A 16,949-nucleotide genomic window follows, 5' to 3' on the forward strand; every position below is an offset into this window, starting at 1 on the left:
GTAGGGATGCTGAAACTTATAACCTCAGTTAAATTTTTTTTCCCCTTGTCATTTGTTTTTATTGGGATATAGGGGGTGGGTTGGGAAATATCTCTGTGGGTTATGCCCCATCAGGAAAATGTCCATTCTAATCTCCCTTGGATTTTGGAACTTTTTCTTGGAGCTGCTGCTCTTGCTGCCAACAGCCTCTTCAGGTTTACTGCTGAGAGGCTTCTCCTTGGAAGGGAAGTTCCTCTTTTCTTTGGGGACTCTAACTGTAAAAGAGATCCCTCCTTTATGAAATCAATAGGAATCAAGGTGTGGTTTTCTTCTTTTACATTTTTACAGCTTTATTAGGGTATAACTGGCATACAATAAACTGCATGTAACATGTACAGTTTGATACATTTTGACATATGTACACACCCATTAAAAACCACACCATCAAGATACTGAGTATATCCATCACTCCCAAAGAGTTCCCCCATCTGTTTCTTAAATCCTCTCTATTTTCCTTCCCCTAAAATCACTAAAAGTTCTAGAAGATAACAAACGAGTCCATAATAACTTTAAAATTATTTTTTTGGCTGCACCTGTGGCATGTGGAAGTTCCTGGGCCAGGGATCAAATCTGTGCTGTAAGTTGCTGTACCACAGCTGCAACCTGCACCACAGCTGCAGCAATACTGGATCCTTAACTCACTCCACCACAAGGGAACTTCCATAGTTACTTTTGACTTAGAGAACTTAACAGAACAACAACAACAAAAAAAAGAGCTCAGGCCTGATGGAGACTCAAGTGTTAGAGGGAGCAGGTGGGACTTAGAACCAAATAACTGAGCTTAATTCTGCACTACGGAGCAGCAAGGAAAGAACCTGAGTGTCAGGAGAGGGTGGACATCCTTCCTAGGGATAAAATCCACAAAGTAGTTAGGCACTGTCCAGTTCAGCAGGTACCTGGGGATACTGGCAGCCTGGCACCTTCAGTCATAGAGCTGTGGAGTCGCTCAGGGAAGGATTATACTGAATGTTTAAGCTAAATGAGAGGATTATCCATATTATTTATTAGAGCACTCTTTTTGTATGCCAATTATTGGTTTAACCATCTTGTTGCTGATGCTTGGCTGACAACTCCTGCAAGGGTTTTATGTTCTCAGCACCTAACAATCTCTGAACAGCATTCAAATATTACACAAATAACTATCACTGATGTCCCAGCCAACCAAGTATAAAAGGTTATGAGTTTTTCCAGTACCTAGTTTGAGTAAACTGCTCTAAATGTGGTACTTTCAAGGGACCTGCCCACGCGTGATTAGTTTAGTTGAGAATGGGACCTCTGGAAGGTCTAACACTTTGGAGGAAGGAGAGTAGGCAGTTCAGAGAGTGGCAGGTGACATTCTGGGGAAAGAAAACCTCCGTTCTATTCACCTTCAATCACAAAAAAGGTGTGGGGGTCTCTGGTGACAATCTGTGTATTTGAGGTAGGGGGTAGGGGACCACAGATAGAGTTAGGGTTTAGGTACACTTTGGGTTTTAGCAGCCTGGGTTTTCTTTCTCCGAGGGAGAGGGCCTCACTCTAAGTAGGAACCTCTTTATGCTATCAGATTCCCGGTCCGCACTGTCTTGTTTGCAGCATGCCTCCACCCCAAGCGCATACACGAGCTTCCAGGGGTCAAAGCGGTAGTGAGAAATGTCGAGATACAAGAACATCTCCCTTGATCCTCTCACTGGAGGAGTTAATCTCTCCAGCACCGGGCTGAGTCCCTCCCTCTCCCGCCTCAGACTCCGCCCTCTCCCCACTTCCCCGCGGTCCTGGCGGGCTTACCCAGGAGGGGGCGGCCCCAGCCTCAGCGCTGGGCCGGGCGGAGCTCCCGCCCGGGCGGAGCTGCGGCTGCAGCGTCCAGCTGCCGGACCGACCTCCAGCCGCGCAGACTGCGGGAGCGGCGCCGAGCTCCCTTCCCCCACCTCCCCAGCCCACCCTCTGAGCCTCCCGAGCCCCCTCCCCGCTCCCTGCAACTGTGCTGGTAAGTCTGGCTCTCGCACCAAACTTTCTTGCTGCCGAGTTTGAGTCCTACCGCAGGACCACGAGCTACAGGGTAGTTGGGGGGAAGGGGGTGAAGAATTGAGAATAGCCGTCTTGAACTATTCACGATCCTATAGTGTCCCTCAAATGGATTGGGTCTCATCCATTTCCCGAGTTGGTAGAACTCTTGATTTTAGCAGGTTAAACTTGTAGAGAGGGAGATGAGGATATTCGCTCTAACTTCGCTACCCCCTCCCCCATTTCTCTGAGATTTAGCCCTTCTCGATACTTTCCCTCCATATTTCAAGTATCATTGCTTCCCTAAAAGCTCATCTCCCTCCCGACTCCGGCGTGGCAACCCCCCCTCCCCTCAGGTACTTCGGATCCACCTCCTCTCCATTTCCCGCGGGGAGCCCGCGATCCTTCGGGCCGTTCACACCCTCCAAGTCTACCGGTCTTGCACACCGGGCCAAAGACGTGCAGGGGCTGGGTCCGGCTGTGGAGGGAGGGGCTGAGGCTGGGGCTCATCCGAAACCGGGCGGGCGGGGCCGGGAAGGGGAGGTGTAGGGGGCCGGACGGGGCGGAGCAGGCGGCATTTGCGGCCGGCGCCGGGGTGGAGAGTTGTGCGCCGGTCCCTGGGCCTGAGCTCGGGCTCGGGCTCCGGCGCCTGCGATGTCTCAAGATGGCGGAGCTGGGCGAATTAAAGGTACCGGCCCCCTCCCCCATCCCCATCTGGACTGAGCCCCACTGTACGCCGAGTCGGGGAAGCGACCGAGACTGGGTGCTGAGGGCTCGGGTAGGGGCTGGAGACGTGGCGGAGACTGCCTGCTGGGGATGGGTGAGAGGTGGCTGTGGGCGAAGAAGGGGCTGCTGCGGGGCTCCGGGGGCGGGGCCCCGGGGCAGATGTAGGGGTGGGGCCGAGGGGAATTGCAGCTTTGCAGCTGTTGGGGGCCGAGGCGCAGGGGGCGGGGACGCGGGGGTAGAAGTCGGATTTGGTAGTTGGGGCTGCGGTGGGGATAGGGCCGGGAGGAAGAGCAGCTTGTAGAGGCATGGGGCCGAGTCGGTCAAGGCCCAGAGGTGCGACAGTAGGGGGCAGATGGGATGGACTGGAGGGCAGATGTACGGGGAGGCTCCTCGGGGGGGAAGGCGCTGAGAGACTAGAGGCTTTGGGGCTGCTATTGGGATCTGAGCCTTGGGAAGTACCAGTAGGCGGCTGAGATCTAGGGGGCGGGGCTGTGCAGGCGGATAGAACGAGGGGTGGGGCAGAAGCATCCTGGAGGCTGAGAGGAAGGTCCTTAGTGTGTCGGTATCTTTGGGCAGAGACAGAGGAGTGTGAAACTATGGGATAAACTGGGAGAAGTTCTTGACAAAGCTAATGGCGAAATAAAGACAGGACAGGGGAAATAAGGATGAGAAAGGTGGAAGAGCAAGTTTTTAATCACATTCCTCAGAAGGGGCGCAAAGCCGTAATGCTTCCTAGGCGGGGAAGAATCATGGTGGGCTGTAAGGCCTGCCCATGGCAGGGTCTCCTAGAGATTCCCAGAAGGGAGTCCAGAGAGAGCTTACCGCTACCACACAGAGTCCTAAGGATAACCGTATTGGAGGACATTTCACAGAACCTTTAAAATCCATAGAGTTCATTGTCCTGCCTCCTGCCTTTACTCTGCCTTTTGAAATGGAGCCATAGTCTTGGGAAGGCTTGAGGTCTAGTCACTGGCACCAGTTGCCTTTAGGAGAGCATGCTCTTGTGCACCCTGGCTCATTCTTCCAGGGCCTCTGTTTCGAACTTTACCCTTCTCTCTTCCATCCCTATTGGGGGGGGGGGTTACTTATTTTCTCTGTGTAGGACAGAAGCAGGATATTATTTCCTGGCAGATGGAGGAAAGAGGTAAAAAAAAAAAAAAAAAAGCATACCTGGACTCCACAATTTGCAGTTAAGCCCCTCACCTCAAGTCTTGGTCCAGTTTCTCTCCCAGAACTATAGGACTGAGGGAAGGGCGGTTATGTAAATAATACACTGAGAAGGGATTTGCGGGAGTTATGAGCATTGAACTCTGACTTGTAGACCCTGGCCACAAAAGCTCCTGAAGCTTGGGGAAAATAGCTGAGGTAGATTGAGGTGTTGGGAAGGGTGGGTGTGACAAGTCCTCCAGCCCCCTGGCCCCTTTCTTCCCTGTGGTCCTGGGTGGCCTGAATCCTGTTCTCTCCCTCCTTCTCCCTGTCTCCCTCCTGTCCTCTTCCCAGGAGGCTGGGATGGGTCTGAGAGTTTGAGAAAGAGCAGGAGAGGAGATAAGCAGCTTAAAGGAGAGTCCAGGCTCAAGGCAGGGTTGGAGGTAGGAGGCCCTGGTGGACTCTGAGGTGTGCTTCAGGATGGCATGCTGTCTGTACCCTGCGCCCTGCCCTCACCTGCTCAGCTTCCAGGCTTGGGGAGATAGGGTTGCTCAAGCCTGGGAGGTAGTGGCGAGGTTGACCTAAGGGTTGCTAAAATGGGACTTAGATGTCCTTTGGCCAGACTGGCTGGCCAGCAGTAATCCACCAGCTGCACAGCATCTTTCTGATCAGTGCTGGAGGGAAAACGGTACTGCCCACCTAATAGCTCAGCCCCGGTGTCTTTGGCAGGACAGGCCTGTGCAAGATAGGATTCTCAAGCTTCTCTGGTTTCCACAGCACATGGTGATGAGTTTCCGGGTGTCTGAGCTCCAGGTGCTCCTCGGCTTTGCTGGCCGGAACAAGAGTGGACGGAAGCACGAGCTCCTGGCCAAGGCCCTGCACCTCCTCAAGTCCAGCTGTGCCCCCAGTGTCCAGATGAAGATCAAAGAGCTTTACCGCCGACGCTTTCCCCGGAAGACCCTGGGGCCCTCAGATCTTTCCTTGCTCTCTCTGCCCCCTGGCACCCCTCCTGTAGGCTCCCCTGGTCCTCTAGCTCCCATCCCCCCGGCCCTCTTGGCCCCCGGTACCCTGCTGGGCCCCAAGCGTGAAGTGGACATGCATCCCCCTCTGCCTCAGCCTGTGCACCCTGATGTCACCATGAAACCATTGCCCTTCTATGAAATCTACGGGGAGCTCATCCGGCCCACCACCCTCGGTATGGCTCTTTGTGGTCCCTTGGTCTTCCGGGACTCCATGCCTCTTCCCCAAGCCTTTCTTAGGCTGTAGTCCTTTGGGATCAGGAGCCTGGAATAAGGGCATCTTCTGTGGCTGCCTGTGCGTGGGCTTGGGAATAACTGCCCCTTTGTGTCCTCAGCCTCCACTTCTAGCCAGCGGTTTGAGGAAGCGCACTTCACCTTTGCCCTCACCCCCCAGCAAGTGCAGCAGATTCTCACATCCAGGTACCTCTCTTTCAATTCTCCCACCTCACCCTTGGGTGATTACCCTTAGACTCTGCTCTCTGACTTTCTCTTCTGCCCTGCTCTCCTTCCTCTCCATCGTGCTTTGTCCCTCATTCTCTTTCTCTTTTTTTTGTCTTTAGGGCGGCATCCACGGCTTATGGATGTTCCCAGGCTAAGGGTCCATTCGGAGCTGCAGCTGCTGGCCACACCATAGCCACAGCAACACCAGATCTGAGCCGCGTCTGTGACTTACACCACAGCTTGAGGCAACACCGGATCCTTAACCCACTGAGTGAGGTCAGAGATTGAACCCGCATCCTCATGGGTACTAGTCAGGTTCATTACCCCTCAGCCACAACAGGAACTCCTGTCCCTCAATCTCTTGTATGTCTCTTCTCTGTCCCCTGGACATTTAACTGTCTGTGTCTCTGTCTCTTCACTCCTGCCCTCCAGGGTCCACACACTGACATCTTTCCTTCTCCCTCCCTATTCCAGAGAGGTTCTGCCAGGAGCCAAATGCGATTATACCATACAGGTGCAGCTCCGGTGAGTTGATCCTCCCTCCCTGCTGGGCTCCCATTGAGGATGGGAAGGAAATAAGGGTATGACAGTTACCACCAGGAGATATGCCTGCTCTGCCACATCCACTGCAGACCAGGGATTCTTGTTTGGAAGTTGATGGCTACAGATACCCATGACTGATTCTCTGAGGTTCTCTATCTCTCTGCCAGATTCAGTTCAAGAAACTGCCTCCCACCCTTTCATCTTCTCTTTTCTTACCAGGTTCTGTCTCTGTGAGACCAGCTGCCCGCAGGAGGATTATTTCCCTCCTAACCTCTTTGTCAAGGTCAATGGGAAACTGTGCCCCCTACCGGTAACTGTTCTTCCCTTCTTCTGGCAGTAACCCCTTCCCTGTTTCCGTTCTTAAATGTTAACTACAAACCTATTATGAAAGAGCCACGGCTAGCACAATGCCTGGCACATAGAAGGTGCTCACTTTATTGACTGAATCCATATAATCTAGAGAGTATTACGATAGGGCTGAACAAGGATTCTCTCAGAACTCAGAGGAGGGACATTAGCTCAACCCAGAGGTTCAGGGAAGAGTCTTAGAAGTAATGACCCAAGGGCTGAGGGTTGGAGGAAGTAGAGTATCCCTACTATGCCTTTTTAAGAACTCAATGAGCAGGTTCCTATCTCTCTGGTCAGTGAATAAGCTCTCCTTTTTCCCCGGGAGTGAACCCCACTTGCAAGCCTAGATAGTGCCCCAGTTCTTTGAGTCACTGAATGGACCCCCATCTCTTTGGTCAGTGAGTGAGCTGAGCTTCTCTCCAGCGAGGGCAAGATGTTTTGACCAGTTCCTCCCTTTCCCAGGGTTACCTCCCCCCTACCAAGAATGGGGCTGAGCCCAAGAGACCCAGCCGTCCCATCAACATCACACCCTTGGCTCGACTCTCGGCCACTGTTCCCAACACCATCGTGGTCAACTGGTCATCTGAGTTTGGACGGGTGAGCATGGCTGAGGCAGGGAACTTGGAGAAGCGTGCAGGGAGTGAGAGGGAGTCATCCAGTGCCTTGGGCTGGGGAAACATCTTTCTCTCTATGGGTCTCTCTGCCTTAACTTGCTGTCTCTGGCCCTCATGTGACAACGTGGGGTGGTAGTGGTGGTGTGTAAAGCCGAGGCTAATTGTTCCCCCCCACCTCCAAGTAGAATTACTCCTTGTCTGTGTACCTGGTGAGGCAGCTGACCGCAGGGACTCTTCTACAAAAACTCAGAGCAAAGGGCATCCGGAACCCAGACCATTCCCGAGCACTGAGTGAGTAACATCCTGTCCTTTTCCTCCTTTGATCTGGATCCAATTCTTCCTGGCCTTCCCGCCTTTATAATTAAGCTCATACCTCTCTTGTGACAGTATAACTCACCTCTCACATGAACTCCAACCCCCCCTCTATTCCTCTTACTGATCTTTGGGGTTGAAAAGTGGGACCACTCCAGGCATCGAGTGACACCCTTGCATTCCCAATTATACATCTGCTTTGCATCTCATAGGCCTTAACTCCAGCCCTGGTGAAATATGGGTTCTTCAGACTAGAAAGAGTCTTAAGTATCATCCAATCAACCCTCTTGTGATGCTTAGATCATCTCTGCCAAAGTGTCACTCCCCTGTATTTAAGGATATTCAAGGATGGGGAAACCTCCTCCCCCAACCCAGCCTTCATAATCTATATCCCAGATCACCCCCCCCGTGACATCCCATTGGCCCCCCAAAGGCTCTCTACCCAGTCATCTCTCAGCCAGAGCCATCTGCTTCTGGCCTCACCACCTCCTGGGCGTCTCTCCAGTCTTGCTGACCCTGTGGCTTTGACCCCACTCTTGTTTCAGTCAAGGAGAAATTGACCGCTGACCCAGACAGTGAGGTGGCCACTACGAGTCTCCGGGTGTCACTCATGTGCCCGGTGGGTACGAGGGAGAAGAGGCGGGTGGGGGGAGGGTTGGGTTAAACCTCTGGACTTAGATGAGGGTTCTTAGGGCTACTGAAGTGAGGCTTTTTGGGATGTGAGGACTCTGACCAGAGAACTTGTCTCTCCTCAGCTAGGGAAGATGCGCTTGACTGTCCCTTGTCGTGCCCTCACCTGCGCCCACCTGCAGAGCTTCGATGCTGCCCTTTATCTACAGATGAATGAGAAGAAGCCAACATGGACGTGTCCTGTGTGTGACAAGAAGGCTCCCTATGAATCTCTTATCATTGATGGGTAGGGTCATTCTGCATTCAGCTTCCTTTTACCCAGGACATCCACCAGCACTGCCTTCCCCCCCATATATATATGATCTACTTCCCCTCCCATGAACCCCAACTCTTAACCTGTCTTCTTTATATAAACATTATATGTATAAAATGTATCCTCTTATATACTGTATATATCTCCAACATTGAGGACTTACTACTTACCAGGCATGGTGCTTAGCACTTGGAATGTCTTAATCTCATCAAATCCCATGAAATGCCAGTAACCCTATGAGATAGGCACTGTCATTACAGATGAGGAAATTGATGCCTAGAGAGACTGAGTATTTAGCTCAAAGTTATATTGTTAGTAAGTGGCAGAGCCAGTGTATCAAACTTAGAATATATCTCCTATAACAACTACCTGATCTCTTACTCATTGGGATCAGTAATGTTCTTTTGAGGCCTGGATGTGCTGATCTGGCTAGTCCTAACTGGCTTCAGAGCCTACAACATGGTTCTTGTTCCCAGTGCCTTCTTTTTTTTTTTGTTTGTTTGTCTTTTGTCTTTTTAGGGCTGTACCTGCGGCATATGGAGGTCGCCAGGCTAGGGGTCCAATCCAGAGCTACAGCTGCCAGCCTATACCACAGCCACAGCAACGCCAGATCTGAGCTGTGTCTGCGACCTACACCACAGCTCATGGCAACGCCGGATCCTTAACCCCCTGATCGAGGCCGGGGATCGAACCCGCAACCTCTTGGTTCCTAGTCGGATTCGTTTCTGCTGCGCCACTATGGGAACTCCCCCAGTGCCTTCTTTTGAGGTGGTATATAGAGTTCTATATCTCTGCTCCTTCTGTCTTGTCCCTAGTGTGACAGGAAACAGGTGCTTAGAATGTAATTTATTTTAAAGCTTAGCAGTTAGGAGGTGACTAGTATCCATGAGGACACGGGTTTGATCCCTGGCCTTGCTCAGTGGGTTAAGGATCTGGTGCTGCCATGAGCTGTGGTGTAGGTCACAGACATGGCTCAGATCCCTTGATGCTGTGGCTGTGGTGTAGGGCAGCAGCTGTAGCTCTGATTCTACCCCTAGCCTGGGAACTTCCATATTCTGCAGATGCGGCCCTAGAAAGACAAACAAACAAACAAACAAAACAAAACAAACAAAAAAACAGCATTTAAAGTTTCCAAAGCTCTTTTACACATCTTACTTTATTTGATTCCAGCAACTCAGAGAGGTCAGTAAGGGGGATAATGTCCCTAATTTACAGATGCGGAAACTGAGGTTCAGGAAGTGGGGGTCCCAGAACACCCTGGCTCCTGTTCCAGCCGCATGACTTTTCCTCTCTCCCCTCCTCCAGGTTATTTATGGAGATTCTTAATTCCTGCTCGGATTGTGATGAGATCCAATTCATGGAAGACGGATCCTGGTGCCCAATGAAACCCAAAAAGGAGGCATCTGAGGTTTGCCCCCCGCCAGGGTATGGGCTGGATGGTGAGTGACCCCCTGTCCCCCAGTTGAGCTCAGTCTTGTATGGTCTCTTCTCTGAGACACAGTCTTCTTACCACCCACAGGCCTCCAGTATAGCCCAGTGCAAGAAGGCAATTCATCAGATAATAAAAAGAAGGTTGAAGTTATTGACTTGACAATAGAAAGCTCATCAGACGAGGAGGACCTACCCCCGACCAAGAAGCACTGTCCTGTCACCTCAGCTGCTATCCCGGCTCTACCTGGAAGCAAAGGGTATGAAGAAATAGGCTGGATTTATAGCTGAAGGGACAAAGGAAGAAGTCGGGCATGCTTTCTGGTCACAAGGCAAGCCCTGGGGCAGAGAGGGCACCTGGGAGGCTGAGCTGGGTGAGGGTATGTCATTCCTTCTCTCTCCTCCCAGAGTCCTGACATCGGGTCACCAGCCATCTTCGGTGCTACGGAGCCCTGCTATGGGCACGCTGGGCGGGGACTTCCTGTCCAGCCTCCCCCTACATGAGTACCCACCTGCCTTCCCACTGGGGGCTGATATCCAAGGTATGGTCACAAGGGGGGGCTGCACTGTCACACTTTCCCCCAAACCAGCTCAGAACCCCCCTTTCCTTTGCAAAGCTTTCAGGCAGGCTGTCTTGCAAAGGGCCATAATCCAAGGAACTTCTTTGAACTTTTTTGGGGGAGGGGTGGTGAAGGGGTCCGATAGGAGGTTGATTTCATTTTTTTTTTTCCCTACCAGGTTTAGATTTATTTTCTTTCCTTCAGACTGAGAGTCAGGTAAGTGGTCCCTTCTCCTCCCATGAAGATCTCAGATCTCTGAAACTTCCTTTCTAGGCACTGACGGCCCCCTTCCCAGGGACCTAAATCTGCTTCTCTTTGAAGGAAGTGGGGCAGTCCAGGCAGTTGATTTCCCTGCTAGGGACTGACTTCCTAGGATTCTCACCCACGTCTCCCTCTGTCCCCTGTTACTTACTGTTCTGTCTCCGGAGTTTTTAGTGTGGTTTTGGGCCTGTCTGTTCCCCCCATCCCCCCCAAACCCATGTGCACTTGAGCACCATGACTGTTCCAGCCGGACATTCCACACATTTCAGACGCCCACAGGGCCGAGAACCTAGCAAGCTGGTGGGGCTGTCTCAAGGCAGGAATGGGGGGCGGGGGTGAGGGAGTAGGGGAAAGAGGCAGAGGGAGGCTCTCCGCTTCTCAGAGAATCCCTTGGATCCCGAGCGGTTGATTGATCCTGTGATATTTCTGAGATGAGTGATTGGGAGGGAGGCGGGTAAAGGCAGGATGAAATCTGAAACCATGCTCTTGATTCCTCCTAGCACTATGGCCCCTCCGTCATCACGTCGCTAGATGAACAGGATGCCCTTGGTCACTTCTTCCAGTACCGAGGGACCCCTTCCCACTTCCTGGGCCCGCTAGCCCCCACACTGGGGAGCTCTCACCGCAGCACCACTCCAGCACCCCCTCCTGGCCGTGTCAGTAACATTGTGGCCCCTGGGGGGACCTTAAGGGAGGGGCATGGAGGACCCCTGCCCTCTGGGCCCTCTTTGACAGGCTGTCGCTCAGACATCATTTCCCTGGACTGAGTTCCCTGGATTATGGAACCTTCACTGCCTCCCAACACTGAGCGAGTAATGCTGCAAAGTCTGGACCCCTGGCCGCTCTGACCCCTCAGGGGCCTTTGGTCAAAGGCCAGAAAGACCTTCATGGACACGTGTTTTTGGCCTTATGTCTGCCTGACAAGGCCAGCACCCAAAGGGTTAATATTTAACCTCTTTTTAAGGACATTTGGGGTCTGTTTTGGGAAATGTCCTTGGATGTCCAGCACATTCCTTTGGGTATGTTAACGTAGGCGGTGGGAGGCAAATGGGATGGGAGGTGAGTTGGGGAAAGGGCTGAGTCCTCAGCCTTGACTGTCGAGAGCCTCATGGGGAAAGGGCCCTTCTAGTGTCCCCCAGGCGCCCTCTCTTCCTGTTCCCCAAAGTGGGCTCTGTTCCTTCCCGTGTCCCATGTCTCTTCATGTCCATTCCATTCTCTTTGGCCAGACAGACAGGTGGAATAACAGATAGGCAGACCCATGGAACAGAGAACTCTATTTTGGGTTGCAGATTTTCTGTGCATAAACAAGAGAAACCAAAATACTCCAAAGATGACTTTCCCTGCCTCCTACTTCCTAGTATGACTGAGGAGGAGACACGGCCTTAGCCCTGACCCCTAGGGGTTGGGGGAAAGGGCCTGGCCAATTGCCTGGGTCTCTATTTATATATTTAAGTTCACAATGTTGCTTATGCTGACCAAGCCGGGGCCTGAGCTTCTAAAGGCCTGTGGCCCCGTGGCGAGGTCTGGCTCATTCTGCACCTTTCCTGGGAGGTGGGAGTGCCCTCGTGCTCTCCCCGGTCTCCCTTTGCAGGCTCCTCTAGGGCCTAGGGACTATGTTGTAATTTTACTTTATATTCCCGCAGTTGTAGCAAAGTTCTTAACCATAATAAAGGTTGTGAATGTTCTGAGTGTCACGGGGGTGGACTGGGAGAGGATTAAGCACTTTGCTTTCTAGATCCCTGGTTTGAGGGGAGGGGGTCCAACTTCTCTTCTTCCCTTGCTGGCCCTGGGTCTGCGTGAGCTCCACTCGCACATGGTAGGGGTGTTAAACTGAGGGTTTCTGAGAGCAGTTCGTTCTTCCTTCCTCTCCCCCACGCCCCTAAAAACATGAGGGCGGAACGCACTGGGGCCCTGAAGTCCTTCCTCATCCATACCTTCCCAGATGCTGCAGCCAGAGCCTGAGGGCAAACTTGGTCCCGGTGCTGACCCTCTCTGTGCTCTCTGCTGTGGCTGGGGTCGTCCGCAGCAGTGTGGATGTGGGCAAGGCCAGAGGTCGAGCTCCTCCATCCTCGAGTTCTACTGCACTGCAGAATGACAGCTCCCGTCTGGGCTGAGCCACAGGCTCAGCCCATTTCCATATCCCTTAGGTCACCTGATCCTCCAACCGCCATGACAGGGGTGGGTGGGTGTTAAGCTCATGTTACAGAAGGGACTTGCCCGATGAGAAAGTGGGGCTGAAAATTCAGTGCTAGCTGGATGGAGCAGGATCCCTTGGATGGGCCTTGTTTTTGATCTCACGTGCTCTCTTCATTACTAGATGACCAACTCACTCTCTAAATCTCCCCCATGGCACAAAATTGCTCCCTGAGGAGGAGAGAAAAGCTGAACTTCTCAGCGTGTTATGTGTTGGTGTGTTGGAGGGTTAGGGCGATGCTCTTACTTACAGGACAGAAGGTGGTAGGTCCTGGGGAAGTTGACTGGGTGTCTCTGTCTCATCCTCTGTGGCAGCCACCGCAGCTGCTACATCTGGTCCCAGCCACATAAGGGCGCTCACCTCTTTTGGGTTTGGTTGGATCCGGGCCTGGGGCCAGACATGTTGATCTCTTAGTTGTAGCTTCTCTCAGAAGCCCTGTTTTTTTTTTTTTTTTTTTTTTGTCTTTTTAGGGCTGCACCCGTGGCATATGGAGGTTCCCAGGCTAGGGGTCGAATCGGAGCCACAGCCACAGCCACACCAGATCTGAGCTGAGTCTGTGATCTACACCACAGCTTACAGCAACGCCAGATCCTTAACCCACTGAGCAAGGCTGGGGATTGAACCCCAGTCCTCATGGGTTTTAATTGGCTTCGTTAACCGCTCAGCCACAACAGGCACACGTCAGAAGCCCTGTTCTTGATCACAGCCTACCACGGGTGGAATGGTACAGGGGAGAGAGACTTGGGATGGGGGGTGGCAAGCTACTGGATTTTTTGGTTATCTCTGATCCTCTTGTCCCCACCTTAGTCATAGTCAGAACCAGTCTGTTCAGCCCCATTTCTTTCTACTGCCAGTCCTACCTGTAGCTGCTGCTGTGTCTCCTGGGAGATGACAAGGAGATAGAGAATGATGTGATGGTATTTGGGGAGACCCCAGCTCAGCCTAGGGGGGTAGGCAGACTGAGAAAGAAGAAAACAGCAAAAGTGAGAACTTTCTGTGCCTTTTTGAGACTCTGTAAATGCAGCTGAGGAAGTGGAGAGTAGAGATGGCACAGGAGGGACATGGGTAAGGGTCGTGGCACTGGGGACTCCAAACCACCCACACTCCATCGTTTCCCCTGTGGTCAAGGCAAGTAGGGCTGTTCTGTGGGCTTTGGTGGGTTAGAGATTATTAAGGGCTCTTGGTTAAATAGGAAGGATGCTCTCCCAGCTCCCTGTCTCACCTCCCATAACCCCAGAGGGGTCCAAGAGAACTGGCCCTGGGGCAGCTGTAGTCCACTCTCCTCCCAAAGCTCTCGAAGCCCTCCTTCCAACAGCTGGGAGTGAGAGGGCAGAAGGTCAGAGAGGCCAGTGCCTGACTCCTCTGAGTCCTGTGTTTGCCCTTCCCTCTGCCCAGCCCCAAGATGGTCCCAGGCACCCTGTCCTCTGGGGCAAGGTGCGGGTTGTGTCACTTGATTGGTTACCTCTTCATCAGGTTCCACATGCCCACCTGCAACAACAGTGGGACCAGTAGTGAGCGGTGGTGGTCCTGGCCAAGGAGCCCCACTCACTGTTTACACTGCCCCCTTCTCCAGCCCGCACAGAGGCAGCTGTAGCCCTTTGTAATTATGGGACCTATTTCTTTGTCTTTTGAGACGGGGAAGAGCACTGTTGGGTAAAGGACAGATTTCCTTCCGGATCTTGGGGCCTAGTCCTCAGGGTGCTCACCTGGGGGTACCCAGAGGTTGGGGAAAACGTTGAGGGTGCCTGTCCTTCGGGTCAACAAGACAGTTTGATCGCTGGACTGCAGAATGACCGCCACGCCCAGATCCACACTTCGATTCATGGGCAGCTCGGCCGCAGGAGCCCCCGGCTGCTGCTCCAGGGCCGCAAAAGGGCAGAAAGGGGGTCGCTGGAGGGAGGGAGCCGCTGCGGTTAACGCTTCAGAGGCGGGGCGGGGCTTGCAAAAATTGGGCGACACCGCGCGACTTCGGAGAAGGAGGCGGAGTCGGCGACTGGCCCGGCCCCCAGGCCGCCGGCCTCCAGCTCCCGCCCGATCCCAGTCCCTCCCTTCACTGCCCCGCGCTGGGTGCCCCCTCTCCCGACCTGGAGCGGAAGCCTGGCCGACGCGCCTGGGAATGGCCTGGCCGAGAGGACGAGTTGTCCCCGCTTGAGGCTGCAGTGTGCGGACCACGGCCCGAGCCCGGGTCTGGCGCCCAGGAGGCCGCACACACTCTGCGTGAAGCTCACCGACTCCGGGCGCCCGGACAGTAGCAGCAGCACCCGCGCCGCGGCCATAACTCGGCTCTAGGATCGCCGCGTCAGGCTTGGCGCCCTCTGGTGGCCTAGAGGCGCTTCCCCACGGAGCCTTCCGCGGGGTCGGAAGGAAGCCGGGCTTCCGCAACGTGGGGAATTTAGGCATGACGCTTGGGGATGATCCATGGGTGTGGTAAAAAAAATAAATAAATAACAAAGGGGAACCTCTAAGTCCCCAGCTCCTCTTTCCTCCCATCTTCTTTGTTTAGGGAAATGATCCCCAGATTGACGTCTGGACTCACAGGTCATCTCCAACCAGCCATGGGCGGAACTATAAGCACCTCTCCATGGCACCCTGCATACCTGTTACAGCAGGTAGCACCTCGGATTAATCACACCCATCCCCTAGCCAGACACCCAGGAAAACATTTTTGACACCTCCCCTCTTTCTTCTTACTCAAATAGCAACAAAATGCAGCAGATTCTACCCTCACACTTTCTCAAACCAACATCATCTCCAGCCTCCACAGCCCTAGTTCAAGCCTTCCTCATAGTCTGCCTGAGGTATTATTACAAGTCTCCAAACAGTCTTGCCCCCACCAATTCATTCTCTACAGTGCTGCCAGAATGATCTTTCTAAAATACAGATCTGCTCATTTTGCTTCCCACTGCTCTGAGGATAAGAGAAGCTACTTAGCATTGTAGCAAGAACCCACCAGTCCTTGCCCCTGCCTGTCAGTTCTGGCAGGACTCATGCCCTATTTTCAGCTTATATCCTTTTTGCTCTCTCCGAAGAAACAGGCTCTGCCTCCCATCTTTCAAAATACAGATTGTGTCACTTTTCCTATGCTCCCTTTTCTGCCTGAGCCTTTCCCCAGGTCTCTGTACTTAGCTACTTTCCCACTCTAGCCCCCCAACACTTCCTTGTGCTTACTCATCTCCTCCCACTAGGCTGTATGCTCAAGGCTATTCATCTTCGCATTCCTAAGGCGAGCTGAGCACATAACAGGTGCTCAGTAAGTGATGGTGGGTATCTTGAAGACAGAGATGGTACTGGGTTTATCTTTATATATTATATCTAGCATGGTGACTAGCAATTCATTGGCATTCAGATATTTAGTGAATTAGAACATGAAGCGATTGTAAAACAACACCCAGCTGCTTTAAATGAAATAAAGCTGCTGGGACCTATTACATCAACTAGATTAATCATCTATCCATGGTACTGAGAGAGAAGTTAGAATCGCCACTTTTTGGGAACCATGGTGAAGAGGAAGGCAGTTATTTATTGAGTGCTTACCATATGCTGGGGATCGTGCTAAATGTTTTACATACATAATTTCAGATGTGTTAGAAGCCTGGACCTGGCAGATGTGACTTTTATCCATAGAGTCTAGTGACTGCTTGGGCCAATTTGATAGGGATTGAGTAGGCACAGGTGGTTGTAGAAGTTCCAATAGAGGGTCATAAAAAGGGAAACCTGGGATGCTGGGAGACCATGTAAGAAAGCCATCAGAATAAGGCAGGCTTGCTTAATTAGTGGAGCTACAAGAACTGCCTCAGGTCATTGGGTGGGGGATGGGATGAGGCCTGCATTCAGATTCAGACCAAGGGCAAGAATTTGAAGACCACCCTTCAGCTGATTTGAATACACCTTACCAGAAACTAAGGAGCAGCTACTACTCTCAGAAGAGGTGGGCCTTTCCAACGCCCACTCCCCTTGGAAAAAACTGTGGCCCACTGAATCCTCAGGCAGAGCTTCTTTGCCTACCTGTTTGCATCTTTTACAAGCGTCCTATCCTATTAAGTCTATTTCTTGCCTATCACTTTGTCTCTGACTGAATTCCTTCTGCACGGAGGCATAAAGAACCTGAGCCTTGGTGAGCCCAGACACAGGGTGAATAACTTGAATTTAAAACTGTGGATTTAAGTCCCAATCTGGCTTTAGGTTGGGGTTGAGTCCCGGCACGTGGGTTCAAGTCCCAATCTGTTCTGGCTAGGTCCATTAGTGCTGTCAGTTTCGAATCACCTGCTGGCCCTGAAATTACCTTTTATCCCATCAGTGGTCTTTCACATTCCCTACACTGTGTGTGTATATATAAGATTACAGTTTAACAAGGTAAAGGACAAGTACAGCCTTTTGAAAGCAGCTTAGAAAGAA

The 16,949-nt window shown here is 52.4% G+C and overlaps 2 protein-coding genes across 7 annotated transcripts; one reads left to right on the plus strand and one right to left on the minus strand.

Moving 5' to 3' along the window:
* PIAS3 (protein inhibitor of activated STAT 3) lies at nucleotides 321-12,044 on the plus strand. 3 transcript variants are annotated; one of them, XM_005663531.3, is made up of 14 exons: nucleotides 321-2,002; nucleotides 4,669-5,086; nucleotides 5,246-5,330; nucleotides 5,826-5,876; nucleotides 6,114-6,204; nucleotides 6,705-6,839; nucleotides 7,042-7,147; nucleotides 7,714-7,787; nucleotides 7,924-8,084; nucleotides 9,417-9,550; nucleotides 9,631-9,799; nucleotides 9,948-10,081; nucleotides 10,278-10,315; nucleotides 10,861-12,044. In XM_005663531.3, exons 2-14 carry the CDS (start codon nucleotides 4,672-4,674, stop codon nucleotides 11,125-11,127), a joined length of 1,860 nt encoding a protein of 619 aa, XP_005663588.1. In that variant the 5' UTR covers nucleotides 321-2,002; nucleotides 4,669-4,671; the 3' UTR covers nucleotides 11,128-12,044. The 3 variants fall into 3 exon arrangements, with proteins under 3 accessions (XP_005663588.1, XP_003125840.1, XP_020945604.1); XM_003125792.4 differs by lacking the exon at nucleotides 321-2,002 and adding an exon at nucleotides 2,599-2,707; XM_021089945.1 differs by lacking the exon at nucleotides 321-2,002 and adding an exon at nucleotides 3,055-3,078.
* NUDT17 (nudix hydrolase 17) lies at nucleotides 9,250-14,856 on the minus strand. Of its 4 annotated transcripts, XM_005663529.3 has the most exons (9): nucleotides 14,639-14,856; nucleotides 14,261-14,444; nucleotides 14,017-14,042; nucleotides 13,777-13,869; nucleotides 13,415-13,513; nucleotides 12,805-12,941; nucleotides 12,295-12,444; nucleotides 9,736-9,786; nucleotides 9,250-9,482 (listed from the first exon to the last, which is right to left on the minus strand). In XM_005663529.3, exons 1-8 carry the CDS (start codon nucleotides 14,828-14,830, stop codon nucleotides 9,783-9,785), a joined length of 885 nt encoding a protein of 294 aa, XP_005663586.3. In that variant the 5' UTR covers nucleotides 14,831-14,856; the 3' UTR covers nucleotides 9,250-9,482; nucleotides 9,736-9,782. The 4 variants fall into 4 exon arrangements, 3 of the variants coding, with proteins under 3 accessions (XP_005663586.3, XP_005663585.3, XP_003125852.2); XM_005663528.3 differs by having other exon boundaries at nucleotides 9,250-9,786; XM_003125804.4 differs by lacking the exons at nucleotides 9,250-9,482; nucleotides 9,736-9,786 and adding an exon at nucleotides 11,656-12,190.

The sequence above is a fragment of the Sus scrofa genome, chromosome 4 (assembly GCF_000003025.6).
Source record: "Sus scrofa isolate TJ Tabasco breed Duroc chromosome 4, Sscrofa11.1, whole genome shotgun sequence".
NCBI lineage: Eukaryota > Metazoa > Chordata > Mammalia > Artiodactyla > Suidae > Sus > Sus scrofa.

Excerpts from the sequence above, each read along its gene's own strand:
- PIAS3 (XM_003125792.4), top strand. The coding sequence starts at position 2,684 with ATGGCGGAGCTGGGCGAATTAAAG. Across the intron at positions 7,148-7,713 it reads AGACCATTCCCGAGCACTGA|TCAAGGAGAAATTGACCGCT; the intron begins GTGAGTAACATC and ends CTCTTGTTTCAG. Across the intron at positions 9,551-9,630 it reads GCCAGGGTATGGGCTGGATG|GCCTCCAGTATAGCCCAGTG; the intron begins GTGAGTGACCCC and ends TACCACCCACAG.
- NUDT17 (XM_003125804.4), bottom strand. The coding sequence starts at position 14,830 with ATGGCCGCGGCGCGGGTGCTGCTGCTACTGTCCGGGCGCCCGGAGTCG. Across the intron at positions 14,043-14,260 it reads CAACCTCTGGGTACCCCCAG|GTGGGCATGTGGAACCTGAT; the intron begins GTGAGCACCCTG and ends CTGTTGTTGCAG. Across the intron at positions 13,514-13,776 it reads CCCCTCTGGGGTTATGGGAG|TCTGCCTACCCCCCTAGGCT; the intron begins GTGAGACAGGGA and ends CTTCTTTCTCAG.